The sequence below is a fragment of the Penicillium canescens genome (assembly GCF_028828765.1).
Source record: "Penicillium canescens strain IBT 15451 chromosome Unknown utg000003l_segment0_segment0, whole genome shotgun sequence".
Lineage (NCBI taxonomy): Eukaryota > Fungi > Ascomycota > Eurotiomycetes > Eurotiales > Aspergillaceae > Penicillium > Penicillium canescens.
The window spans coordinates 1215828-1242391 of NW_026703965.1; the positions used below are offsets into that span (position 1 = coordinate 1215828).

The 26564-nt window shown below is 46.3% G+C and overlaps 8 protein-coding genes across 8 annotated transcripts; 5 read left to right on the top strand and 3 right to left on the bottom strand.

The window, feature by feature from the left end:
• Window positions 1-1425: 1425 nt before the first annotated feature.
• N7446_003940 (uncharacterized protein) lies at window positions 1426-4562 on the top strand (the record flags this gene model as incomplete). Its single annotated transcript, XM_058512689.1, has 15 exons — window positions 1426-1449; window positions 1498-1665; window positions 1735-1846; window positions 1901-1979; window positions 2038-2111; window positions 2327-2391; window positions 2440-2463; window positions 2839-2916; window positions 2970-3147; window positions 3335-3373; window positions 3603-3653; window positions 3709-3910; window positions 3972-4090; window positions 4151-4295; window positions 4364-4562. The coding sequence occupies exons 8-15, from the start codon at window positions 2893-2895 to the stop codon at window positions 4560-4562; spliced, it is 957 nt and encodes a 318-aa protein (XP_058374018.1). The 5' UTR covers window positions 1426-1449; window positions 1498-1665; window positions 1735-1846; window positions 1901-1979; window positions 2038-2111; window positions 2327-2391; window positions 2440-2463; window positions 2839-2892.
• Window positions 4563-4575: 13 nt separating this feature from the next.
• Window positions 4576-5417, bottom strand: N7446_003941 (uncharacterized protein; the record flags this gene model as incomplete). The annotated part of the gene is made up of 6 exons (XM_058512690.1): window positions 4576-4649; window positions 4700-4799; window positions 4859-4980; window positions 5027-5138; window positions 5192-5263; window positions 5322-5417. The coding sequence occupies 6 exons, from the start codon at window positions 5415-5417 to the stop codon at window positions 4576-4578; spliced, it is 576 nt and encodes a 191-aa protein (XP_058374019.1).
• Window positions 5418-8639: 3222 nt separating this feature from the next.
• N7446_003942 (uncharacterized protein) lies at window positions 8640-9124 on the top strand (the record flags this gene model as incomplete). Its single annotated transcript, XM_058512691.1, has 2 exons — window positions 8640-8762; window positions 8819-9124. 2 exons carry the CDS (start codon window positions 8640-8642, stop codon window positions 9122-9124), a joined length of 429 nt encoding a protein of 142 aa, XP_058374020.1.
• A 746-nt stretch (window positions 9125-9870) lies between these two features.
• On the top strand, window positions 9871-12722 carry N7446_003943 (uncharacterized protein; the record flags this gene model as incomplete). Its single annotated transcript, XM_058512692.1, has 6 exons — window positions 9871-10128; window positions 10180-10919; window positions 10981-12004; window positions 12054-12329; window positions 12366-12537; window positions 12628-12722. The coding sequence occupies 6 exons, from the start codon at window positions 9871-9873 to the stop codon at window positions 12720-12722; spliced, it is 2565 nt and encodes an 854-aa protein (XP_058374021.1).
• A 39-nt stretch (window positions 12723-12761) lies between these two features.
• N7446_003944 (Male sterility NAD-binding) lies at window positions 12762-13208 on the top strand (the record flags this gene model as incomplete). The annotated part of the gene is given in 3 exon segments (XM_058512693.1): window positions 12762-12866; window positions 12966-13054; window positions 13073-13208. 3 exon segments carry the CDS (start codon window positions 12762-12764, stop codon window positions 13206-13208), a joined length of 330 nt encoding a protein of 109 aa, XP_058374022.1.
• A 5002-nt stretch (window positions 13209-18210) lies between these two features.
• Window positions 18211-19152, bottom strand: N7446_003945 (FAD/NAD(P)-binding domain-containing protein; the record flags this gene model as incomplete). Its single annotated transcript, XM_058512694.1, has 7 exons — window positions 18211-18309; window positions 18346-18358; window positions 18408-18529; window positions 18558-18620; window positions 18667-18801; window positions 18851-18886; window positions 18910-19152. Coding segments are annotated over 7 exons (711 nt in total), but the record flags the coding sequence as incomplete, so codon positions are not given.
• Window positions 19153-19192: 40 nt separating this feature from the next.
• N7446_003946 (flavin-containing monooxygenase) lies at window positions 19193-19993 on the bottom strand (the record flags this gene model as incomplete). Its single annotated transcript, XM_058512695.1, has 3 exons — window positions 19193-19333; window positions 19364-19755; window positions 19804-19993. 3 exons carry the CDS (start codon window positions 19991-19993, stop codon window positions 19193-19195), a joined length of 723 nt encoding a protein of 240 aa, XP_058374024.1.
• An 896-nt stretch (window positions 19994-20889) lies between these two features.
• Window positions 20890-21256, top strand: N7446_003947 (uncharacterized protein; the record flags this gene model as incomplete). The annotated part of the gene is made up of 2 exons (XM_058512696.1): window positions 20890-21096; window positions 21161-21256. The coding sequence occupies 2 exons, from the start codon at window positions 20890-20892 to the stop codon at window positions 21254-21256; spliced, it is 303 nt and encodes a 100-aa protein (XP_058374025.1).
• Between the last annotated feature and the right edge of the window lie 5308 nt (window positions 21257-26564).

Genomic DNA, 26564 nt, shown 5'->3' on the forward strand with positions numbered 1-26564 from the left:
CTGCAAACGGCTGGGGTGGGTCTAAATATCGTGCTATTGAATCTCTAATTTCCACGGCGCAATTAATTTAGTGCGATGTGTTTATCTTAGTACCGGTTATTGCGCTTAGACGTAGCGGCTTGATCCCTACGGCCGTGTCAATAGCCCCGAGTTTCCCGGATGGTCCCTAATTACTGTTCTTAACGTGTTTCTATCCCTATCTCCCGACAATCGCTCGCCTTGCCGGGACTAAGATTCTAAATTTTAGTGCGTCTTAGTGAGCTAAAGCGCAAACGTACCACCAATAGCCCGTCCCACACCCTATTACCAGCCACGGGCTTCCTATATTGGCATCAAGAACTCTATGGGCCCTAGGTATATGGCGCCCTCGTAGTTGGCTGCTAGTGCATAATAAAACTTAGTGCGCGTAAGTCACTTTAGTTTCTATCGCATTGGTATGATCGCACGCTTAACGCTCTCTTGATTAGGATTGGACACAATCGACGTTTAGGTTATTGGGACTCCTAAGAACGCAAAGCCTAGAAGAAACAAGAGCCTCGTCCGACTATTCTCTGTAGGTGCCAGCTAATAAGCCCCGCCGAGCCTAATGCAAGAGAAAAAGAGGACGGGGAAGCACGAACCGCGGGGATGAAAAGCTTCGGGCGCAAAACGAGCGACTAAGGGTTCAACACGGCCAAGACAAGATCGAAATTCGGTAGCTACGCGAACAGCTAAGGCAGCGGGAGCAGTCTCGTCGACGTGAGATGGAGGATATGCGGAAGTTTTGGCATGACCTTTATGCCGAGGCGTCTTCTATTGTTAGGTTAGTCGATATTTTACGTAATGCTTATGTTACCTCGAGCGCCTACGGTGTATGAAGACCGATGTAGGCGTGATGAAGGAATATTGATCGTGATAGGAGGCTGGTGCAGACTAGGAATAACACCGCACCATTGCAATAATTCATCCACTATCTAGATAAAGAAACAAGTTGGAATTCGAATTGAACTTCACGTGTAACTATGGCTTTTGGAAGCTCCGGGAATGCTCTGCATGATGACATTACGGTTCCTCGAGTAACCAGAGTACATGTACCAGACTTGGACGTCCGCGCCTGAATGTAGCCACGGACAGCGATGTGGCCTACGAGCAAGGCCGGGTCAATGCCGGCCCGCCAGTGAACAGAATGATTGCCCACGTAACTGGTTAACTAAGTTAAGTTAACTGAGGGTACAGCTCGCGCCGCCGCTTACATAATCGTTCATCGCCGCTCGCTATACCTAATTTGGATTTGGGCGGCGACCCTTGTATTATGTAAGCGGCGACATTAGCTAGAAAAAACGCGCTAAAACCACTGTATTACAAAAGGGTTAGGGCTATACGCACTCACCTGCCTTACACCCACGTCTTAACCCACAATACACTCTTATTATTAGGGAAGATAAAATGTCAGCAGATACGGAGAGCGATGTGAGTACTTGACAAGCGTTTGACAGTTATAATACTAATTCAGTTTAGACACCCCAAATTCGCCTGACAAGTACAGCGACGACTTCTTTATACACACAGTATCTTGAATATACGCAAGACCTACCGGAGTATCCTCAAACGCACACAAAGGGCTTTGCTTATGTTGTGTCTTTATCGCAAGGAATAGATACAAAAATAGAGGAGGCAATTGAAAGTGTGAGTAGATACTTAAGCGCTTACTATGTGCTTGCTTAACGCTAGAAGAGCGCTTATTAACGATCAAAGGTGCAATATGGGATGCAACGAAATCATACGAAACGCCCTTCAATTTCTCAGTCTATCTTCGGTGATATGGGATATTTCCATAGCACAAGCACTTGCACAGGGGTGAAGGTCTGTGAGTGGATTCATCCTGATTTACAGCATATGTGTCATAGCTGGGTGAACGAAGACATCTGGGAACAAATTCGAGCTTTTCGAAATAAAGTTCCCTTTATACCTACAGAGGATCCCCAGAGACGTGCGATCGGGTAAGTAATATGCTTAGCTAGCAACCAATAAGCATTCAGTAAGCGCTTATCAAACTAGGGAATACCAAGCTCATCAACGGCTTTTTGAGCCAAGCAATCAGCGAACCACCTGTCTTCCAAGGCTTGATACTTGTAAGCCAATGGTAAAGACTAGTGAATTTCAGGTCAGTACTATAGAGGCTAAATACTACTAGTACTAATAGCTATTAGACGCCGCTAGGCTTGCCAAAGACATATATTCAATGTATCCATAGAGAGCCTAATGCTTTAGGGCATTACTCCTCACCGGCACTTTCTAGGTTAGGTGAGATAGATATTCTATTTCTCCAAGACCTCTTCCAAAATAGAGCAAATCTTCGACAGACTCATTGTGGCACGGTTGAGCGCCGAGCTACAAGGCTCCAGTTTTGCGGTAGGTATTCATTTAGTATTTATTGAGTGATTGCTAAGCGCTTAATAGAAGCTCAACACCCACAAGGTTGTGGTAGGCTTACACATAAGAAATGCAATGTTCGTTTTCATTGGCTTAGGCCAAGAAACCTTGAGCAATGCCCATACTATCTTTTTCTATCAATTGGCGAGCACACACACCCCCCACCACCACCAGGAAAAGCACCAAGACAGATCCTCCAAGGGGTCTACGAGCTTATTAAGTCAATACGAGACCCAGGTCTTACTACTAGTAAGTACTTACGAAACGCTTCTTTAGTGCTTGCTTAGCGCTCGGCTAATAGAGTAAGGCAAGTTCTTACTTAGTCCAGCACTTCTGACGTTTTGTCAGAAGTATAATACCTTTTCGTTGCCTGAGATCCATCAAAGCTTTAGCACTATTGATAGGATAACAGCTATAATTCAAAAGCAACGACTGTTATCATTTCCAGCGGGACAAGACTTGAATGGTGTGATATTTGAGATGGAGACGAATCAAAAAGTGCAGGTAAGTGGATATAGCCATGCGCTTCATGAGCGCTTGCTAAGCACCTGTTCTAGGATTATGTTCAAGGGGTTTTCACCGATGAGGGCCAGATGGTCATTTGTCTCACAATTGAGCAAGCTTCTTTACTAGTCAATGGTGAGCCATTTGAAGTAGATATGGCAGCTAAGCGGCTTTGTCGCGCGGACTTAAGAGAGGTAGTCTTTGCAAGGAAGATCAAGGATCGTCAACGAAGTAAGCTATATGCTAATCAAACACTTCATAAGCGCTTACATATTATTAGTTTTGACACTTTGCCGGGTATACACAACAGAAGACACTCGACGTGGCTACTATCTGTTATTTAAGAGAGTATTCGAGTGCGTGAACCGACTTCTTAGGTTAGAATGCTCTTTTCGATGCCTTGATGGGACTGGAATAGAGGCTATCGTGATGGACATGGACACAAAGCAATATGGAGGTACGGCCTATTTCTATACGCTTAAGGAATGCTTAAGAAGCGCTTACAATCACTTTAGGGCTTGGTGATTACCTTCATGAGATCGATCCCTTACATAGAGATCCTCGTGTATTATCGGCCAATCAAATTGTGTTTTGTCAGATCCATTTCGACCGAGGTATCAATGATTGTTTGAAAAAGGAGATGTCTATTCCTACTGGCGCAGCTAGTATTATGAGATCAATTCTAGAAGTATCAACTTCTGAAGGATACTATGAAGCTCTTGATTGGATAATTGAGCGTGAGTCTTTATAAACGAGTGCTTATTATGTGCTTGCTAAGCGCTTATATTTTAGGCTTTTCTTCTTATAGCTTTATCCGCGAGTGGGCAAAGCATAAGAAGCAAAACTGGATAGCCCAAGGCCTCTGCCAAAGCTGCTCACCTATCCCAATAGCCATCTTTCGCTATTTACGCAAGAACACAAATGCTGTTGAGCAAACGCACCATAAGGGAAATGCTCGTGGGCGTAGATTGACTCTACTTCAAGCATTGATCAAGTGAGTTTAACAGTAAAGTACTTATTGTGCGTTTACTAAGCGCTTACTAAATGCTTAACAGTGGTCGGCAGATCGATGAACTTGATATACAGCAATATAATGCCTGGAAGCTCTCAGGAATCCGGCCTACTTACCGAGCAGGTGGTATTTCAGCGGAGTACGACCGCTTTATTGACCGATGTATGTGATTAGATATATATATATACATCTCTACACGGCTATGACTAATAAAACAAATAGCGCTTCAAAACCAGCAAAGACGGTCAGAGTCCACTATAACCTATGATTCAGATGAAGAGCAAGCTCTTCGATTTAGTGGTCGTTCTTCTACATCTGGTGTGCCAATTCCTATCAGAGTATCAAGATCACGAGGGGGATCCCGGAGGTGCGCTTACCAAGCGTATAAGAAGCGCTTTTTCAACGCTTAATAAGTACTTTACTCATATTATCTAGGTCAAGCAGCCTACAGCAACGCGCAACGTCTAATGCCCAAACGATAGAGGATCACTCAGCAGCTACAAATCTACAGGCACAGATTGATCTCGAAGTTCTTAAGGCACAATTACTTGAACAGCAGATCAAAACGAAAAAACGAGAGATAGAGCTAGCAGAACTAGAGGAGGAACAGGCTAAAAAGAGGCTTGCTCGTTAAAGTTTGACGCAGTTTACTGATAGCTAATACAATCACTGACATTAAAGTGTTGGTGAAAGTCACAGATATGAGGGTTAGCAGGGCAGTCTATTAATCTGTTAGTCTAACTGCTTAGCAAACGTAAAAAAAGCACTTACTGTTAGCAGAGCTAGAGTCCTGGCATCCAGGGCAAGGAAAATCATGTAGAGTAGCATGGCCAGCTTGGATAAGCGCTAGACGGGTTTTGACCTTAGAGACCTAGAAATAGTGAATCAAGCGCTCAAATAACGCAAAATAAACGCATAGTAAGCACTTACCCTGCGAGTTGCAGTCAACGGAATCGGCGGCTTTGCCTCCTCCTCCTCCTCTTCTTCTTCCTGCTGTTGCTCTTCCTCTTCTTCCTCGGACTCATCGTTTCTCATCAGGGTACGGAACCAGTCTAGTAGTGTTAGTTAAGCGCTTCCTCAGTGTAAGATAGCGCTTACCTCGGGAAGCCTGGCGATTAGGTAGTGAGATATTGCCTGTTTGGCTCTTTGAGACCGATAGCCCGTGGGCCTTGGTAATATGAGCGCGGAGGTTACGCGTGTCCCTCGAGGACTAAAGCAAAAGCAATCAGTAAGCGCTTAGTGGGCACTCAACGCGTTCCATACCTTAGCCACAATACAATCGTCAACCCGGCAGAATGCCTCGCCAGGTATGACGATGATATCGCCATTGTCATCCTATATTGTGACTCAAGCGCTTAGTGAATGCTTGTCAAGCGCATAAATGTCATCTTACCAGGTCATAAGCAGGGTAAACAAGACTTCCAGCAGCTCCTTTTTCGAGATACAGCTTGTAAGCTGGCTCATCAACCAGGAAAGTCGGAGGAGCCATGATGGGAAGCACTTATCGAGTGCTTCGTGGGTGGAAATGTGAATGCGTGGAAAAATAAAGTCGGAAGTGGTGGATGGTAAGCTCGGTTTCCAGGATACTGTAATTTATTGTGGGGGAGATACCTGAACAGGCTTAGCCTCTTTTGAGCGGCGATGCTTGGCTGAGTAAGCGGCGACACCACCTGTAGACTCAAGTTAACTAACTTAGTGACGGGGCTTCGGCTTATGTAATCTGCCTAATTAGGGGGTTCAACCTTCACGTGAATTCAACCTGTTGTTTACTGTCGCCTTATTCAATTATAATAAATGAATGGATAAACTAGAGATGTGCCATAAAATATATTGCATCACAGATACGGACTTTGTATTGGCCTTGCTGATATGATGGATGGAAGGTTTCGGAAGGGTGAAATTGGAACGTCCAACGAGGTATATATATCTACTACAACTACAATTTCTGTAAAGCTCGCCCACTTATTCTTGGACGTTTCTTTTGCCAAATCTGGTTCTTACACAGGCCTCCATCCAAAATAAAGATAAATTGTAGATAGACTGTTTACAATTAGTGAAAGACGAAGATTTCACGAAATAATTCTATCCCTAGTAAGCAGCCGACGGCCTATGAGCCGCAAAAAGGGGAAAAAAAAAAAAAAAAAAAAGGAAGGGGTAGAAAGCCAATAAAGGAAGCATAGATGAAATTAGGAAGAAGTTTACACTGTAGTTAAAACGAAGCATGTGCACGAGGAAACGAATAAGGGCAAATGTCCTAAGCCGAAGAGCTAGTTATTCTTCTCCCGATAGGCTTTTGCCTTACCCTAACCCTTATTATTAACGATAGCACGAGGCGCTGCTTTCCTGAACTACTATATTTGCATAGTGGACTCGATGGTCAAATAAATACATATATATATATATATATATATATAAAAGAAAAAAATAAGTTGCGTGCCATGATTACGACGACAGATAACTGAATGCTCGGCACTTATAACCATTATATGTAGCGTTTAGACTATCTCTGGTGGAGAAATTCCCTAGTCCCCGATCATTCTGATTGACGCTAGGTATTCGAGAGTTTCAATTGCTTACGTTCTTGATAGCTTTGGCGGTCTTGATTTGACTTGCCATTAGAAAGGGATCAATTCACTAAGTAATTAAGCCTCCACACAAAAGAGATATGGAACGAGAGTGGTACCGCAAAAAAGCATTAACAAATATATCGGTTATTTTGAGCCAGGATCTTAGCGCTATTTGACGTTAGTTACCGGTGAGGGGGCTGCATAAGTAAGTTTTTCTTGTCGGATTTGTGAGGCGGTGAGGTCCGATTTGCCAGCAGGGACTGAGTGGCTGGAGTTCTTGAGTTGCGTACGTGGCCTTTCTTGATCTCCGTACCTGAAACTATAAAAGCCCGAGCCCGCCTAGTTTCAAAGCGCCGTGCCACCTGCTGCTACCATTGATTCAATGTCAGAGCGCCCTTTGCTGCTACCATTGATTCAATGTCAGAGCGCCGTGCCACCTGCTGCTACCATTGATTCAATGTCAGAGCGCCGTGCCACCTGCTGCTACCATTGTTCCAATGTCAGAGCGCTCTTTGCTGCTACCATTGTTCCAATGTCAGAGCGCCCTTTGCTGCTACCATTGATCCAATGTCAGAGCGCTCTTTGCTGCTACCATTGATTCAATGTTAGAGCGCCCTGCCACCTGCTGCTACCATTGATTCAATGTCAGAGCGCTCTTTGCTGCTACCATTGATTAAGATGTTACCGTTGCCTCCAGCGATAGGACAGACACCTCTTTGTGGTGCTGGAGATCATTACCTAAACGCGCAATCGTTTGAGGAAGCTAAGATCTGTCCGAGTCTATTCACTTCTATGCTTGCTCTTTTGAAACCCGTCTAGTTAGTTAACGTCTTCTTCCTAAGATAATCCATTTTCCTCCTTTCGGCTAAAAATGTAGAGTCCCGGTGGGTGACACCATTTTCTAGATGACTTTTGCACGTCTAATTGTCTGCTTTCAAGAATACGTAGTGTACATTATGTGTCAGGATATATGTGTTAGGATATATGTGTCAGGACAGCTTCTCCTTACTGTATAACGTTATCATGATTTAAATGACTTCAATCATCACAGATTTGCATATCGTCAATCCCGCGCAAATGTTGCCTATTAAGAGCGAGTGACGGCCATTTATATAGTGTTGAATTGGCAGCGACGAGGCCGATTATATTACACTATATAGAACGTTGATTGGTTTGGTCCGAAATGATAGACTATACTCTTGCTGACCGTACCTCCTGGCGAGGGAATGGCCGGAGAGTAAATGACTAGAAATTAGCGAAGAAAAAAAGCGGGCATTACGTTTATATCTATTAGATATGCGTGTCCTATGGTCATTTATTATTATTACGACTGTCTATTACTAGAGTCCGCCGTCGATCCCGATGAACGCCGTGATGATTGCTTGATTGTGTCTAATAGACACTCGAACTAAGAGACAAAGACAGGGATTTAGGGACTATAAAGAAAATTTTCGTCGAAGGCTTAAAGACTAACTATTGCCCCACGATAAATAAATGGCCTCAAAAAAGTTAACTATATCTGCGTTTAAATGAAAACACTGGGAAGTCGATTGGTTTGGTGCAATCCAAATGTTTAAAACCTAATCGATCAATGACCTGTCCACACAATAAATAAGACTAATATGTTAAGAACACTATATACGTCGGTTAAACAGAAAACGACTCTATAACCACAACATAAACAATTTCAAAACGGGTAAGTGCTGTTTAGGTCTCTTAGGCTGAAGTAATAGCAAGGGAGATAAACGCTCTAGAGACCGAGTCCGTTGTTCTTCTCCACCAAATAAACCAAATCAGCAGTAGATGTTTCCCTCACACCCTTTCATGAGCAGCGTCAAGCTGGGACTCCCAAAACAGGATCCGGTTATTTACCCCTCCGATACTGTTTATTGGGGGTGTAGCTCCCGAGCTCAAGGATCACAAAGATGTATCCCCACCCCGTTCATTCGGCCTACTCATCAAAATTGCCCGTTTACGCAAAAAAAGGCCCGGACCGCTTGGTCAATCTGGCGAAGTCTATCACAGGGCCGCGAAGGGGCTCTATCCCATTGACCAGTGATTACTTCCATCTGCTTCTTATCCCTCAACTATTTTAAACCCGCAAATACAAGGACCTTTTCAGCCTCTGTGTTCTCCAAACAATGATGGCAGACTCCACGCCAAATGTTGAGCTGCATACTTCCAACGATGTTCTTGGAAATCGTATCGACCCAGCCTACGCGGTGAGCACTCAAACAATTGCTGGTCCTGAACCGAAAGCAAGATCGGTAGGTCTTCCACTTCTTATTTCTTGCCCTGGGCGTGCAGCTGATTTTCCCATTAGAGTCAACAGCAACCAAAAACTATGAAGGAAGCTTTGACAGCGAAGCCAGACCGAGTGCGTCCCTCTTCGGGGGATGCAGTAGAGAAACCGATCATTAGAAGCCACCGAGACAAGCGCAAGGAAAAAAGGGGCCGTCGAAGGAGGAATCGAGCGCAGCAACTCAATGATTACAACGAACGACTCGTTGCTCAGCACACGCACGACGAAATCAGGATTCAGCACCTCAAGCGGCATATTAAGTCACGCTGGCTGCAGGATGCGGAGTTCTTGGCCAGCAGACTGAGTTCACGCGCACCGAGTGTCTAAGTCACACCGAGAGAGCCATCATTTTGCCGCTTGGATTTGAGAGTCCGGCATGACAAGGCGATACAAGAAAATGTTCAATATCATACATGCCAACGTTTAATTTGCCAGTTGCTTGTAACTTAAATGGCCAGTCGAGCCAATGATATTGATGATCCTAGGAAGTGTAGGAAGTGTCCTTCGAGTAGGGATAGTCTGACCAGCGAGCACACTGTTGAATTATGAGCTATTAAGAACCCTAAACACGCCCTCAACCACCCTCATCAATGAGCAAGACAAGCTACCTCTCCGTTGCTTAATCTTAGCAACTTATCCCTGAAACGCCACTCCGCCTTCTTGACAAGGACGCAATTTTACATTTGCCGGTGTTTGCTCCCTTTTGTCGCTTCGTGTTCATTGCCACATCACGCGGTGACTCGATTCCGCCAGTAATTAACCCGAGACTACGTAATCCGTAAGCAAGGTGGATGAACAAAGAGGGCCAGGGAATAACCATCGCGCCATAACTGGATGCTGGGATAAACATCTTTGCGAGAAAGATGATATTGGATTTCAACGGCTCTTACAACACTGAAATCACCAACGACCATCTCTATCATCCCAAGCACTAGACGTTATCTGTTAGAATCAAAGCCATTATGTTCAAGTCAACCTGTTGGCGCGCTCCTATATAGGGCTCTTGTTCTCTCCGAGATCGATGCTGCGAGCTCTCTAACGTCCCCCTAAAATCTTGCAAACTCCCCCTCACCATGGGTATCCAACGCAGCGGCCAGACATCTCAGGTCAATTTCTTCGATACCGCAGGTCAACTGGTTCAGGAATATGGGCAGCTCCAGGTTCTGGATGACCTGATCCGTTTGGGAGCGGCCGATCTTGTCCAACACCCGATTCTTGCCTATCCCCGATCAGCGAGCCATGCCGCGTCCTATGACTACTATAGTGGTCAAGACTTGAATGCCATGATCAACCAAGCGGCGACGATGCTTATGGACCTTGGCTTTCAGACGGTAGGTCTGCCGTTGCCGTCCGACCTCACACATTCTGACAGCTCTTCTCAGCCAAGACGAAACAAATCGGTTATCGCGCTCCTTGCCTTGTCAGATCTTGACATGGTCGTGACATTCTTTGCTCTGAGCCGACTGGGCTACATTGTCCTCATGCTTTCGCCAAGATTGTCGGGCGAGGCGTGTGTGTCCTTGTTAGAGACGGTGGGGTGCGACTCCATTGTTTACGGGGGATCCCCCAGCATCCGCTCGACGGTGGGTAGCATATTGCAACGGAAGCTGGTGAGCTGCCGTCCCCTACCTCGAAGCTCTTTGGACACCAAAGCTGAGCCCAGGTTCTTCTTCCTTTGCCGCGATCGTAACCCCGACAAGACCGCCTTGATCCTGCATTCTTCAGGATCCACTGGCACTCCCAAACCGCTGTTCCTTACCCATCGAGCGCTCATGACACACCCTCTGAGAGGCCCTGGACTCACATTGTTCAATCCTCTTCCCTGGTATCATCTGCACGGGCTGTCCACCGCATTCCAGGCCATGTGGAGGAGAAAGACCGCATACATGTGGAATGCCGCACTGCCAATGACAGCGGAGCACGTGCTCACCGCCTTGGAACAAGCTCGGCCCGAGCTGATAGCTGCGGTCCCGTACATGCTGCAGCTGTTGGCGGATGATCCTCGTGGCATTGCGGCGCTGCGGAAATGCACGCTGGTCACGTACGGGGGTGCTCCCTGCCCCGATGAATTGGGCGATCGCCTGGTTAGGGAAGGTGTCACTTTTGGAGGTTCATTCGGCCTGTAAGTTCATTTCCTTTTGCGTTTGATCTTCCGTGCTGACATCTGCTGACATCCGCGCCAGCACCGAGGCAGGCCTTGTGGCAGATTCGATCTCACGGCCCGAAGACGACCCTGGTTGGAACTACCTGCAGTTCTTTGACAGCGTGCGACCATATATTTGGATGAAACCCATCAGCGAAACTGAACCTCTCTATGAATGCGTTTACCTGGCCGGTCATCCGGCTTTGACCACGTCCAATTCAGACGATCCACCCGGATCTTTCCATTCTAAGGACGTATTCGCCCCTCATCCTACGACTCCGGGGCGCTGGAAGTACATGTCGAGACTGGATGACCGCGTCACCCTCGTCAATGGCGAAAAAGTCTTGCCGCTTTCTATGGAAGGCCATGTCAAGCAACATCCGCTGGTCCACGAAGCGGTGGTGGTGGGAGTGGGCAAAGCCACTCCGGGACTTCTGGTCTTGCGCTCGGAGGAAGCCGAGTCTGATCCTCTGCCGGATGAGGACTACCTCGATGCTATCTGGCCGTCCATTGAAGAGGCTAATTGCCAGGCAGAGGCCTTTGCTCAAATTTCACGGGACATGGTGGCGATTCTGCCATACACTGCAAAGTTCTTCCGAACAGACAAAGGATCTATGATACGAGCACAGGTCTACCAGCAATATGCGGAGTTGATCGAGACCCTGTACACCACGGAAGCGCGACCCAATGGGGGCCTCCAACTAGGCCTGGCCGAGACGCAGTCTCACCTTCTTCAGCTGTGCTGGGATGAACTCGGGGTTTCCATCTCGAGTGTGGATGCCGATCTCTTTTCTGAAGGTGTCGACAGCCTGAAAGCAATGCACCTCCGCCGCTTGATTCTGCAGCAGTTCCGGTTTGACCCCTGCCACTCTCCGAGTCCCAACTCGGTGTTTGAAATGGGCACTCTCTCGCAGCTAGCCCTCTATATCTGCGCGCTGCAGGGCGGAGATAGGCTATCGACGGCCGAAGACAGTATCTTACTGATGGACAACTTAGTCAAGAAATACTCCTCATTTCGGAAACACCTTCCTTGCCCGGAAACTCCACGGAGGACAAGGAGCGTGGTAAGTGCATGCAATTTTGACACCGAATCATCAACCTGACATCGCAAAGCTGTTGACAGGAGCCACTGGCTCAGTGGGTGCACACGTGCTGTTCGAATTGCTGAACGATGACTCGGTGTCGACCGTTTACTGTCTCACACGGCGGGCATCTCCGTTAAAGGCGGTGCGCGGAAGCCTGTTCGAAAGGGGCCTGTTGCTTTCGCTAGAACAGACATCAAAGGTTGTGGCACTAAACGGCGCACTGGACCGGCCTGATTTTTGTCTGGACCTAGTGGGGAAGACCTTTCACTGTATGCTAGACTCTGTGTCTCTAGTTATCCATACTGTATGGCTAGTTAACTTTAACCTCCCACTCGCTTAGTTCGAGCCACACCTCCGGGGACTATACAACCTTATTATGTTTTCTCTTTCCGTCCGAAGACCTGAACCTGCGGTTATATTGTTTTGCTCTTCTATCTCTACGGCGCTGGGGGCCTCCTCGGCCACGATCGAAGAGGAAGCAGTCGATCTTAATAGCGCGCTGATGGGCTACGGTTAGTCTAAGCTGGTGGGAGAAAGAATGGTTAGCCTTGCACGCCGGTTAGGGGCAAGAGCGTACTCTCTTAGAATTGGTTAAGTCTTAGGACATTCGAAGAAAGGCCTGTGGAACGACTCCGAGGCAATTCCTTTGCTGATCCGATCGGCACTGACCCTACGAGCCCTGCCTGAACTACATTAGACCTGTTCGTGGCTTCCTGTGGACAAGTTGGCTATAGTAATGCTTGAGTTGGCTGAGTCATGCTCTGCGCCTAAGCGCGACGTTAGGCTAAGCCGCGTATCCGAAACCTCCGGGGTGGCCTATGTTGACGACTCGATCTACAACGTGTGTAACTCGCGCGTGTTTTCTTGGTCGGAGCTGCTGGCGACCCTCTAACGAAGCGGATTTCAATTTCAGGTTTTGCTATTTAAAGAGTGGCTTTAGTTGCTCCGCGAGAGTGAGGCACGAGGTGAAGAATATATCAACCCGGCAGTTAAACTACTCCATCATTATGAGATGATGCATGGTGTCTAGTCTTCTATTAACCACAGCGGGACGAAAGTGTTTGCGACGGACAAGGCTGAAAGAGATAGCGTGACTCTACGTAGCGGCCACTTGAATATTGTGCAAGACGACATCCTGGACTGCTATGCCCGAGACTGGCTTTTGAGGTGGACGGCTTATTAATTTAGGATGCTTAGTACGTACTGTAGAAAGTGGTAGATGTATTGTCGGAACGCACGGAAAACAGCTAAGACCTGAATTCAAAATTTCAAGTGCCCGTACTTCGATACGATACCCCCTGGTGGGAAACTAGAATCACTCATCCATAGGAGATATTATATCGGCAACGAAGGCTGGTGAAAAGGAAAACGTAAGCATATATCGGTCGAGAGTTAGGATGTATTTGTTTGTTTGATGCCATATGGAGAATCATCACTGGGATAGGGTGCACTCAAACAGCTCACTGCTTAGCCAAAAAGAAGCATTTCAACTAGTTAGCTCAACCGACATATTGTGTACTAACAGTAAAGCTGACCAATTACATTGTTCTTACAGTACGTTGAGCTCGAATCATATAATTATCGTCCTATTTATCGTCGGCAAGATAAAGCATGATGATGTAGCATACTGTGACGGCGATGCTCAAGCTCCATCTAGTCAAAGCAAGTCGGAGAGAGTCTTGCGGTGCGAAAAGAACGAAAATAGACATGTTAATAAAGCCCATCTTACTAGCTTCATAGCATCCACTAGGCCAAAATGGTGGGTCAGCTGCATATTTAACGATATAGCTTCTAGGAATGGGCTCCTACTTCAACAATATTATGAATTCGAGGATGTGATGCTTTCGGTACTGGGGGCTTAAAAATAGCTTAAATGAGAAAGAAAATACAACGCACACCACTGTTGCTATCGCGGCAGCTGTGAACTGACTGATGCCGGTAAAACCCGGCGACTCGGATCGTAGTGCCCATGGAAGTAGTAAAAAGCTGGGGGGTTAACCTCGGGGCCGATTGTTGAGGTTAGAGAATCTCGATACCTGGTTGATAAAAGAAAAGGGCATATGTAACTGCTTAGACGCAGTGTATAGTCCTATATCATGTCGCTTATGATGGTGTTTGAGAGCGAGGTCTATCGTGTCATTATTTTCTAACATAAGTAGGGGGGCGCGGGGGGTGGATGTTGTCAAAGTTTGAATGCTCCTTGAGGTTGTCTTGTCCTAAGTTGTTTGTGGGGAGGTGGCTGCTAGGGGATTTAATGATTGAAAAATAGCGCGTATATATATATGAACGTAAATGTAGAGCGGAAATCGTAGATGTCGCGCTGCGAGGTAATAAATGTCCGTTTGTTTTGAAGGGAAGCTTATAGTCCTATTATATATAGATTTTGAAATTGCCCGTTCATATGTCGACGATATATATCATCGTAGCTTAGATCTGAACCTATGAACACTTACCAGAAACTAGAGTCGCGCCATCGATAGAACCATCGAGTTTGCCCGAGACGACGACTCCGTTGTCAATTGTGATTTGAACATTATTTGGACCAAACACTCCTTTAAAATGTCTCTTTCTGCCGGTCATTTGAGTGATAGAACTGTAGGCAAGAGACATAGCTAAGCACTTGAAGGAAGGGGCTTCATCCGATATGGTACCACTGAAAGAACAAAGAATGCCGTCGATACCAAATGATGCATTGATACGACTGTTCTGGTGTCGTAGCAGTCCTTTTCCAGAATACATCTATGGGATGAGAATGTTAGCCATGGTCACTGTAAAAGACCTGCTGTCAAATATTCACCTCGTATTGATACTACATGTAAGGGAGTTAATTGGGCAGATTGACGGCAAAAGTGTCGAGCATTTGATAGCCACGTCGATGAAGAAGTGGATAATTGCTGCCAGAGAAAGGATACAGTAATTTGATGTTAGTAAATGATTGTATGTCCTTATCAATCGATACACGGCCAAAGCCACTATTCCCACTTAACCACTCTTACACGAGCAAGGCGTATCTAGTGTGGGATAGGTGGGTATTTCCCCTTATAGCCTTAATAGTACTTGCTGGCCTGTATCTAAAGCGGCCATTTGAACATCAAGATCATGTGTTTGATTGATCGGAAAAATAACCGCGCCCGTTCAGCGGCAGAGGTGAACAAACGTGCAATACGCGAAATAAACGGGCCTGACAGCGGGAGGAATAATCTTCTTTCCTTATGGCTGCGTCAACTGATTTTTTATTACCTAAGAACCCACTGTCTGTTTAATAAGGAACTATTGGGAGTGAAAGTTCTCCAGAGCCAAGGTTAAACAGGATGGTCAACTGTTCAAATGTGGAAGGTTGGATCTTGTTGCAGGCTTAGCGTGTATCTAGGTCAGAATTTGCTGAGGCCGGTGAAATGAGCATCAGTAGAGCCTCACCAACCAGCTTCTGTAGGAAGAGGTTGCGTGCATTCTTTTATTGCTGGATCATGACTAACATTGGAGTCCAACTGACCAAGCTCCTACCTTAGCACGGAATGCCGGTGAGTTTGCTCACGAGTCTGTTCATTAGTTCCCACGTTTTAGTTACTAGGTTCTCCAAGCCTTGGTTGCAACTTCCGGTCGAGACAGGCAAGGCTCACGGGGCTGAAGGGAAATAAACACCTGCCCCACAATGGGTCCAACTCGGGCCATGTCATGGCCAAGAGATGAGCATTTGTCTGGTTTACCTGGTCCGGGCTTTGACCTGGTTCAGAATTTTGAGGCGGCCCAAGGTAGCTTGAACAGCGATACCAAATCCCATTTTATCCAATTGCTGATATTGGCTAGGTATGTCACGCAGGGACTTATCAGGGATGTACAGAAAATGCAGTCACAATTCTTCCAATCCATCCCTCCGCAATGATACAGTATGAGCGACCGGCGATTTCGCTACCCTTTTCTAGCAGGCCATTTTCTAACAGGCCATCTGATTGTCTTCTCTGGATGAGCGGCTCTTCCTCGTCAAGATTCAGGGTAATATCCTAGCTAGAGTTAGTATATGCCTTCCAAATGCTAGCAGGAAATCCACCGTGGGATGGTTCGAAGGAAATGTAGACTGAGTAAGACGTAGATCCCCGTGACGCGATCGGCGAAGGACAATGACATGTACTACCTCTAGCCTAAAGCATCTCGCCACCTTCGACAATGTCCTAAGCATGATTCAATATGGAATGTCTCATGCTAGTATTTCCCGGACGCAGGATAGGGAGGTTGGTAGGTACAGAGCGATGTCAAATTTCTGATACAGTTGATAGGGATCGGAGGGGAACAGAGTTAGAGTCGGGCCCTTAAATTCCAAAATTACAAGGGTAGCTTCAGGGTTCTAATTTCATAACAAGTGGCGCTCCCTGATAAACAAACTTCGGAGAGTGTGAGTCGCATTCCATGTGTCCCGGGCACAAGGAAGCGTTGAATAGACTCGTGACGAGCAACGAGTCGAAAGCGCTGCTCGCCAACTAGAGGAATACCTAATCGCATGAACTTGTAATCAACACACTGCGAGATATTGTAATTGAGGGCTACCAGGTTGAACACATCTGCTAACAAAATAACCCAGCACCTAGTTCTTCCTGAGGCTCGCTCAGGTATCCTCGTTAAAAGTCATCATGAACGCTCAATACCGTGCGTGAGCTATGGTGTTGCCCCTCAACTCTTTGTAGAAGTCGGGCAAGAGATGCATAGCTAGTTTTGGAGTGATGCAGTGTACAACCTATAAGTATTGCCATTGGTATCCCAAATCTCAGAGTTCTATCTATCACTTCAAGGCCCCGGTCCTCTATGCCCATATCCAAGACATCTAATGATCCCGTATTCCATCTTCGCCCAGTTTCCGCCCGCAGACATAGATGCCTTAGTAAGTGTACCCGTTTTTGACCGCGGCGCCGCTGACCAGTACCTAGGAAGTTCTTCGGATTATTGGTGCACTCAATACACGCACTCTCTAGGTAGAGCGCCGCCAAGCGCGATCCGAATAGGAGCTAGTCGCTATACGGGAATCGCTCAGCCAATCTAGGAGCGAGCTAGAGGAAATCGTCCGTTTAACCGAGCTTCTTTATAAAGTGAATCGGCGAATGGGATCTATGATAGACTACCTATTCAGAGAGCAGGGAATCAAACATGGGCTTAGAGATGCAGAGTTATTTGATTTGATGTTTGACTTGGTGGTGAAAGGGGTGGAGGCGGAGGAGGCTAGGTAGGCACCAAAGTGCGAGAAGTGCGAAGAGAAAGGGGAGAACCCCGCCGGCAGCCGTGCCTCCGCACCTGCCGAGCTGAATAGTGGGAGTGGTGCAAACTGATGCGACCGCTTGAGAAGTCTATTGCGCGCACACAGCCGATCAAATAGCACAAATCAACTGCATCGCGCTTTGCCTAGGCCGAATCAGCATTATCTTCGTAATAGTAGCAGAAAGCGTGAAGAAGACAGAGAAGGGGGATAACCTCTTTAGCGCAACCTATGGCTAAGGTGAGCTCACTCTTAACACTCTGTTATAGGGGCTTGATGATCCGAGGATCGGAGCCGCGTATCCTTCTAAGCCGAGTATCGTTTTGAGCGAACACACTATACGACTAATAGTCTATTGTTCGGGATAGCGGCGCTTGCGGCTTCTTCGCCACTGCATCTATATCAACCTCGTCAATTCTAACATGATCAGATAGAACTACTTATGCTACTGCACTCAATGGTCTATTTCAGAAAGGCCTGCGCTCGTCTACGCACGCCCAGGCCTTAGACGTGAAATACACTTTTATCCTTTATTAGCAATAGCTTTAGCAAGGAATAGCCCACCCGACTACTAGATAGCTTCACCCCTCGTCTAAATCCCTATGCAGCTGGCAGAAAGCATAGTGAGGGCTCTACCAGTGGTGGGTTTGAGATGGTCCAACATGATCCAACGAAAACATGAAGTACGAAAACCTTCAAGAAAATTGCCCTCCATCACATAGTTGCTGAATATATGCATTGAAGTCTCTGGCTCCATGTGGCCGTGGGTGGCTAGCGATACCCCTAGTGCTTCGTTGTAGGAAACCTCGTACCAATCCAGAAACACAATGAACTGAAAGGGTATGAAAAGAAGTTCCATCCACTTTTCGGGTCGGTATATTGCTATATTGGACATGGTTAGTAAATGGCCTAAGACAGAGTCGATGTTCCGTAGTAGACTTACACTGGAATAGGTGCGCGTCAACACCGTTTTGCTGAGAGCAGTCTGTATCGTGTTATACCACTCGACCTCAGCCCCTTTGCTTACCTCGACAATTGATGCCTATCGCTGAAGTATAGGACGTGCAATTCTAATAACCGGATTAACCGAGCTGTAACGAATGTCAATATAGGTCACCGCAATATTACGACAATACTCACCACTCGATCGCAAAAAGAACAGATGTATGTCCGCTGCCAGAATTTGGGCCAAGTAAGTAGAATATATTGGGGAATTCGTTCATTGCCACGGTCTTGTAAGCACCGATGCCGCCTTGATCGTCCTAGTGCTGTTTTAACGATTTGCCTTACCTGCCTATCATAGCGTCGGGCTTCTATTGCGTGAACTCGAATCCCGTCGCCAAAATCTACGATCTATGGTTAGCATGATTTATGGATGCTCTAATCAAGTGTAGCTCACGATGAAATCAGCCGGGTATTTATTTCCTAAACCTATTACTACGCTGTTCGAGCTGACTTGCGCAATCGAGTCGTTGATTAGCTTTATTCTAGGGTTGCGAAGCGTCCGGATGTAGTCATTGTCCAATATACTTCGCTGCACACGATGTTAGTGGTGACCTGATGTACTTCTAACACCCGCTTACTCTGCATCCAAGTTCATAGCTTAGGGTGAGCAATAGCTAGTATTGCTCTAGAGTGTAACTGTCAGTATTAGGGTGGCAACAGCGTTTGCCACATACTCACCAGGGGCGTTCTCTATAATATAGTTCTGACTATAAAAAGCTCTCTTCTCCCTTAATCTGTCCCCCTTGGGATTGTTGTAAAATTGCCTAAGTGTTGTATCAAGGATCCAAAAGATCACCCAGCGGATAAGAAGTAAAGTAAGTGGAATGTAGGAGAAGCAAAAGCGCAATGATTTTCCAAATCGGTAATTGCCTATGGGCATCGGCACGTAATGTTGTGGGCTCTACTCCCACGTAACTGTGTCAGAAAATCAAGCAAGCTCGCTGGAATGGAACACTTGCCCGAATAAACTGCGTCAGGCTGTTAACTTGGTCGATCACAGCAGGAACTAGCTGTGAGCCGGAGCCTGCAGGACTGTTAATCCAATGGTCTCCTAGATGACTCTAGGGCGTGAACAAACATCCATTACCTACCATGGCCACGTTGAGGCCTCGGAGGTCGGACTCCTTGTTCCATTGGGCAGTGTGCACGACGGGACCCTCATACCGCTCCAAGCCAGGTAGAACGGGGAACTTGGGATTTGTATAGCCCCCGACAGCAGAGGTCAACACTTTGGCTTCATGAATGAATTCTTCTCGTGTCTTCAAATCGCAGAGATAGACATGCCATCTACTTGAAGCTTCTACCCACTGGGCACCTTTCCATTCGATCTGAGATCTCACATGTTTAGTGACATGGTTAGCGCGAGCGACATGTTGGATATAGGATAAAATTTCCGCTAGAGGGAACAGTCTGGTGAAGTCTGGATTCGGGAACCACGACAGCGAATATAAAGCGCCAGGTATATCAACACTGCATCCTGGATCTGCTGCTTGTTAACAAGTAATATGCAGACGGAATCAAGGAACATCACAATTATTGGCTGCCCACGCTCCACCCAATTCTCGAGCGCGGTCGTAAATCACATAGTCACTAACACATAGTTGTCGTTGGAGCTGGCATGCCATGTCGATTCCCGACAAGCCTGCTCCGATGATAACGACGTCGCTGTACAACGTCTTTCGTTTGTTCATAGTTGTCCTGTTGTGCGACGTCCAAACCATGTTGATAAATCCAGGGTGAGCTGGCTGGCTAGGAAACTGCGTCAACATCACTTGAAAGGTCTATCTCTATGTTGTGGTCGGCCCGGAAAGGAAAGAAAATAAATCACCGGAATAATTTAATAAACAATGTACTGCCTAATTAACCAGCCAGCGAATCACACACTAGGGGCAACGTGATACAAGGGCTAGCAAGTCGCGGAATTATCTATTCATTTTTTCCCCTTTAAAAGGGTTTCGCTCAAATCCATCTCATGGTTGTAAACCTTGTTTAGAATCCAATCCCAGTCTGACAGGAAGTATCCAATGCGAATTTCTATGTACCCTGGAAGGGTCCCTTTTCAATTTTCAAGATCTTCGCGTTCTGTCAGACGCTGGAAGATATGGCATCGGCTATTCTAGTCAATCTTCCCATTTCTTTGACACGTTACATCAGCTCTCCTGGCCGATGTAAGTTGACCACGGTGGCAGTTTTCTGTCTTGGTTTTACCTCAGGCAAAAGTTGAACGCATTGGTTGAATGCCCAACCCAGGCAACATCATCATGGGTAGTCATTGCTATCTCCCCTATTGTTCCCAGGTACAATATACCTCATGCTTGATAGCCATAGGCCAGCGGGTTTCGGCATGAAAACACCGAAGCCCTCGATTAAAAAGGCAGAACGATGAACGGATGCTAATCGCGAACTTCGCTCCTAGGAATACCGAGCAACCCTGACTAAGAATGGTATGAGAATAATTGCAGAAAATAGAGAATGTTCGCCCTGCTTCAATCTTTCATGGCGCAGCCAGTGGTTTCCGCAGGATATAAGGGTCAGCTTTGCCCTGACTAAATTACCATGCCTCTGTTCTCTTCCGCATCTCTTCTCTCCCAAGGAACCGCCCCGTTTCAATTTCAGCATGGCCGACCAGAACCTCGTACTCGGCACGCAAATCCTCACTTTCCGGTTAAATATGGCTTTGGAAGGACATCCCCTATATCAACCAACAGAAGAAATCAAGCCCAGGCTCGGTTCGCCGAGAAAGTTGTTGCTGGCATCCGCTTTGGATGGCGGCCCATTTACTGAAGATGGAAGCACGAGGGGTTCTTGCACGTCATCGCCCGATGTAAGTCTCATATAATGAGTCTCATATAATGCACATTCTGAGGGTTAGAACTGAAAGATCACAGTTTCAAATCAAATCTCCGTCCTCGTTTGATGCCCTATCCGGCTGCAAAGAGGAGACCGGACTTGCTGTAGCGTTTACGAAGCGTCTGGCTCTTTGACTTCGAACGAGATGGCGATGCTGCCCCTTGGATGAATGTGGACAGGTAAAAATTGCATTGATTCTAGAAGGGTAGCTTTGGAACTACATAGGAATAATGCAACAGTCTTAGCGGTACATTACGTTGCATCTATAGAACCTTTCCTAGCTACTGTACCGAAGGTTTACTCAGTCAGGTTCATACTTTTACTATTTGAACACAATGTCAAGGCCCTTTGTTCCGGACATAAATTTCACTTTCCTCTGTGCTATTGTACAACATTTTATGTATTCAAAGTGGTCCCGCCCTTCCTAGCTACAGTATCATCATCTGCTCGTTCGGGGTCCACAAGATGTCGTTGTATGCCTTGCTGGAGGAGCCCTGTTTGAAGCCCAACCGTTGTTTTTCCTTGATACTGTAACGGTATAGACGACTGTCACAAGGGAACAATGAGCGGCGTGGCTGTTGATACCTTTTACCGAGCCGTCGAACGATTTCTGGACATTGGATCTCATGAACCTTGCAATCTTCACACAATAGAAAGCTAGCGATCCTTGAGATGTTCTTCCGAGTGGGTATAGAGATATTACCCTCCAAGGCAGATAGCTCGGTGCTAGCGAGGTTGCGACTGTCCATCGAAACGTTATTAGGGCAGACTAGCCTATTTTCACTAACCCAGATACACTGCGGACGAAGCCGGGGATCGCCTATCGCTTTTATGAAAGACAGTTTGATTTGATCAGAAAGTAGCGATGTCATATTGTGGATAAAGAAAGCTTCCTAAGAAGCACATGCGCAAGAGAGTAAAGATGCAATTGTGAAGTGGCAGTAAACTCTCTTTATGAATAGGGGATATGGTTCCCGTTCAATGATGGTTCGGCTTTACCCTCGTAGTCTCACCTGAAAAAAATAATCGCTACCAAATGTTGCTTGTGATATTCGATATTACATAAAAACAATATAGTACGTTCAGACAAATGAAACGTCTCGCCGTGCAACAACAATTGAGCCCTTCCTTTTTACAGGCCTTTATCTGCCACGGTTTTTCAATAATTCAATCATGCATGATCCATGTCTACTCAAGCCTTCTATCTATCAAAGCCGATGGCTGTATCTCACTCTGGACCACCTCATTCTTGCCCCTGCTGCCTTGGGAAGACACCAAACCTGAGAGGACCCACCTCACTGATACTGCTCTGATTGCCGTTCGATCGGCTGGATGCTTCTTTCGTGACTATCAGAGATCATAAAAGCGGCAAAGGATGCAACGGCCACGAATATCACCAGAGACCCACAAGCAGCCTGACCAACCCCTCCATAGTACATGATGTTGTAATACTGAAAGTTGTCATTACCGCTAAACCTTTCAAAGGAGGTTTGGAAGCCATGCACGTGGTCGGCTAGATAACCCCCGGTGGATATAATGACCAGGCTCAGGATGCATTGAAAGCACCCGAAGTACATCCAGGCTTTTTCTTGCTCTCGTAGCCATCTGGGGTGGCCTGCAAGCACAGCTCCCGTAATAGCAAATGAGGTGGATATGATGGCTGCAATCACGACATCTATGAGGACATTATCCATCAGATTTCTGAATGTGTTGTCTGAAATGCTTTTGTTGGAAGTGATGATATCGGCTTTCGCTCGGTCCCGGAGAATAACCGCGAAGCGCGCCATGGCCGAGTTGAGACTGGCAAAGGCCAGCCCAATGATAGCGAGGAAAGCAATGGCAAGGCGCATCCGAATGGTGTATTTGGTAGACATTGTGGAGCGCAAGGTCATTTGGGCAAGTTGTGTCTAAGTAATTGCTTCGATACCTTTGTGCGAATCTTGCCCATGGAAAGAAGAACACGACAAAGTAATGATAGGAAAAAAAAAACAAAAACAGAGGAGACGCATCTCTCTGGTCAAGCTTTATTCGATTCCTGCGCAAGGCCTCCGTCCCTGGAAGCGAGTCAGTGTGAGGCTGAGCTCGGCAGATTTCCCACACTCTGCCTGGCTCCGCAAACTTAGGGCTCTATCAACCAGCCTGTTTTGCCACATGGCTTGCCAGGGGAACTGTGCTATGTAATTGAATGATCCTGGGAGCAATGGATCTCAGCAGCAAGCAAGTCCAGGCTTCTTCGAGTTGCCAGCTCTTACTAGTACTGTACGACAGCATCTTATTTTTTTTTTCTTTTTTTCGAATCGATAGATGGAAAAGCCTTTGCCTCGTATATCTATGTACCATTGTGAGCGACGGCTTCAGCGGATGTGGAACGCCGGCAGACAAACACTTAGTCTCCTGGGAATAACTCTAGAAAATCAAGCCTTGAGATAAGTGGGGTTTTATAGGGGCGTATGTAGACATACGACACTCCCGGCAAGGAATGGATGAGCTCCTAGGCACCAATATAGATTTAAACAATTTTGTCGTTGCCAAGAGTTGACACTCCTGGGAGTGGAAAGTAAGGTCATGTCTGACTCCTAGGAATGAGTATACTGGAATAAATCTCCTAGGAACAATTAATGAAGTTCCCAGGAATCAATACGAGTACAATACAACTCCTAGGAGTAGGATATGGACCGAACAGCTTGGAACGGATACAAAGCTCTAGAACGTCTCCGAGAGCATGTTCAACCCGGGGTCACCTGATGGTGGATCTGACGATGTGTAATGGTCAAATAGATGTGGAGGCGAGCATTCATCCACTCGAAACATCATTTAATGGATGCCTACAGCCTTGCACAGTAAGACTGATTTAGTTTCCACTTCACCCACCGCCTTTCATCACTGGCAGTTTTTATTATTTATAATCCCACACCTTTCAGGAACACGATCATTTCACCCCTCATAAAGCCGTACGACTCATGAGCACTTTTAGAACTGCGTTGTCATTTCTTTCTGGACGGGAGATCTCATTGTTTCCTGCCTCAAATTCCTTTCTACAACCTCCAGCGTTGCGCGTTTCGACGAAATGACCACAATAGGATCGCTACCATTTGATATCATATCAATAATACTCCATACTCTCGATTACCCCGCTCTCAGATCACTTTGTTGCGTCTCCCAGTGTTTTCGAGTTTGGACGCAACCCCTCCTTTTCAGGAAATTTCAATCAAGTTTTGACCTCAAAACTACATTGAGCCGGCTAGAAGCGTTTGGGAATGCTCTCAAAGAAAAACCGTCTCTTTATGGAGCGATCCGCATCATCGAAATCACCTACTTTCAACATGATATCTCTGACAACGGCAAAATTGCTTGCCTACTCGATCCAATACTCGCTGTAGCCCCAAATATTTGCACTCTTGCCGTTCCAGTTGACAAACATACCTTGAAATCACTTCAGAATGCCGTATTCCCATGTCTTCAGGAGTTTGCGGGCAGAGATTCTAGCCGCTGCTCAAAAAGAAATACGCTATGCCAATTGCGGCCGTTCATGCTTAGTCCAGTGTTATTGTCAATGCGTTTACATGGCCTCTACCAGGACAAGGCTCTCGAGTTACCTGGTAGACTGAACCTCCGCCACATCAGTATTACGGAGAGTCATTTAAACTACGAAGCTATCCACGAACTTCTCGAGAACCGCCCATATCTGCTGTCTTTCGCATATACTCGACCTGCAATTTATAGGTTTCGAAAGGGGACCCACTTCACTGCATCCCAGATTACCCAGGCTCTTCACTCTTCTAGAGACAGCCTTGAGAGTCTCAGCTTGAAAATTCGTTGTGATAATGATTACTTTGCTCGGGAGTATGATGAGTATATGGCCACCAAGGACGTTGACTCTGATCAGTACCTTGGTCCACTCACAAGCTTATCCTCCTTAAGATATTTGTCGGTGGATCAAAATCTCGTATCTAGCGACGCGGTACTGCCTGATTGTCTTGAAGAGTTGGATCTTAATTTGCGAGAGCCTCTCAGGATGGATCTTCTTAGCCACTTGGCTCGCGCCAGTTATGCATTACTATCACTGAAATCAGTTGATGTGAGAATTGATGATTACGATGATGATATTGATTTCAAGACCTTTGGATTTCATGAGAGAGTCGTCGTGGAATTCTTTGAATAAAGCACTATTTGGTTAGCTAAAATATCTACATTGCATATATGTACATGTACAGTAATCAAGTAAGGTCTATTTAAATACTTGTATTTACTATCGCATCTAACTTACTGCAACAGTAATGTTGCTTTCACCTAGAACGCTCCAGCTCAGGTTGCCGAATCCACCAATTTGCTACGGGATTGCTTAATCAAGAAGAAGCAAACACCTGGCCTAACCCATCGGGCTCCGTTATCTAATTATGGGACATTGCTGGCACGGGAAACGAAGATCCTAGATATGATACCCTAGATAATATAAATTCGTGGGAATGACATGTATATACTGTATAGCAATTTCTGCTCTCTATATTACTAAAGCCATCTTTTCCTATCAGAAATTGATCTGATACGCACTACCGATAGGCATTGACCTGAACATTTCAGCAGTGAGCATTGCTGCCAAGAGGTTGAGGGCAAGCAGCGTCGTTAATACCCGACCCGGGCTCTGCAAGATGCTGGTACATGTATCGTAGTACGGTAATTCGAAATTACAAAAGAAGCGAGGAATTTATGTATTCAAGGTAAACTACCACAAGTTAATCGTATCTTGCTCGAAACTACAACCACACGCGAAATCTGTCTAGTAAATATTGGTTCACGGCCCGACAGTCTGCCCGAACCGACCTGGGCAAAACTCTCCTTCTCTTTGGCTTGTTTGCAGAAAGGTCGACCTAGACACCCTGAAGACCGTACAGTTCTAATACGAAAACTATGCTGTGCCCTGAAACGAACGAAGTGAGAGAAAGGGAATAGTCAACACGGACGTACGTGTGGGCAAGACGTTGCAAAAAGAAGTGGCTTAACTACGTATGGGCTGTTTTGCCACACACGTCGCTCATGCCCTGAAACGAACGAAGTGAGAGAAAGGGATTCTCCGCTCGCGGGAATACCCCTGTTTTCCTAAACTTTATTTTTTTTGGTTGATGTTAGGTAGATTGCCCTGAAACGAACGAAGTGAGAGAAAGGGACTCTCCGCTCGCGGGAATACCCCTGTCTTCCAAAACTTTATTTTTTTGGTTGATGTTAGCCAAATTGTGGCTTCTGATTCGCTAGTCTGATCCACTGCTCGCCTCTGATTCGATACTTTCTGATTTCTTCTCATTCCACGCCCTCTTCTGATTGCTTTTCAAGATTTCATCATCTTTGGTTAGTGTTGGCGCTTTTTGTCCTGGTCTACTGGCTCTTTCCTCCATAACCCTAACTGCTGACTCCTTAACCCTACGGTCTGTGCTTCATATTTGCTGC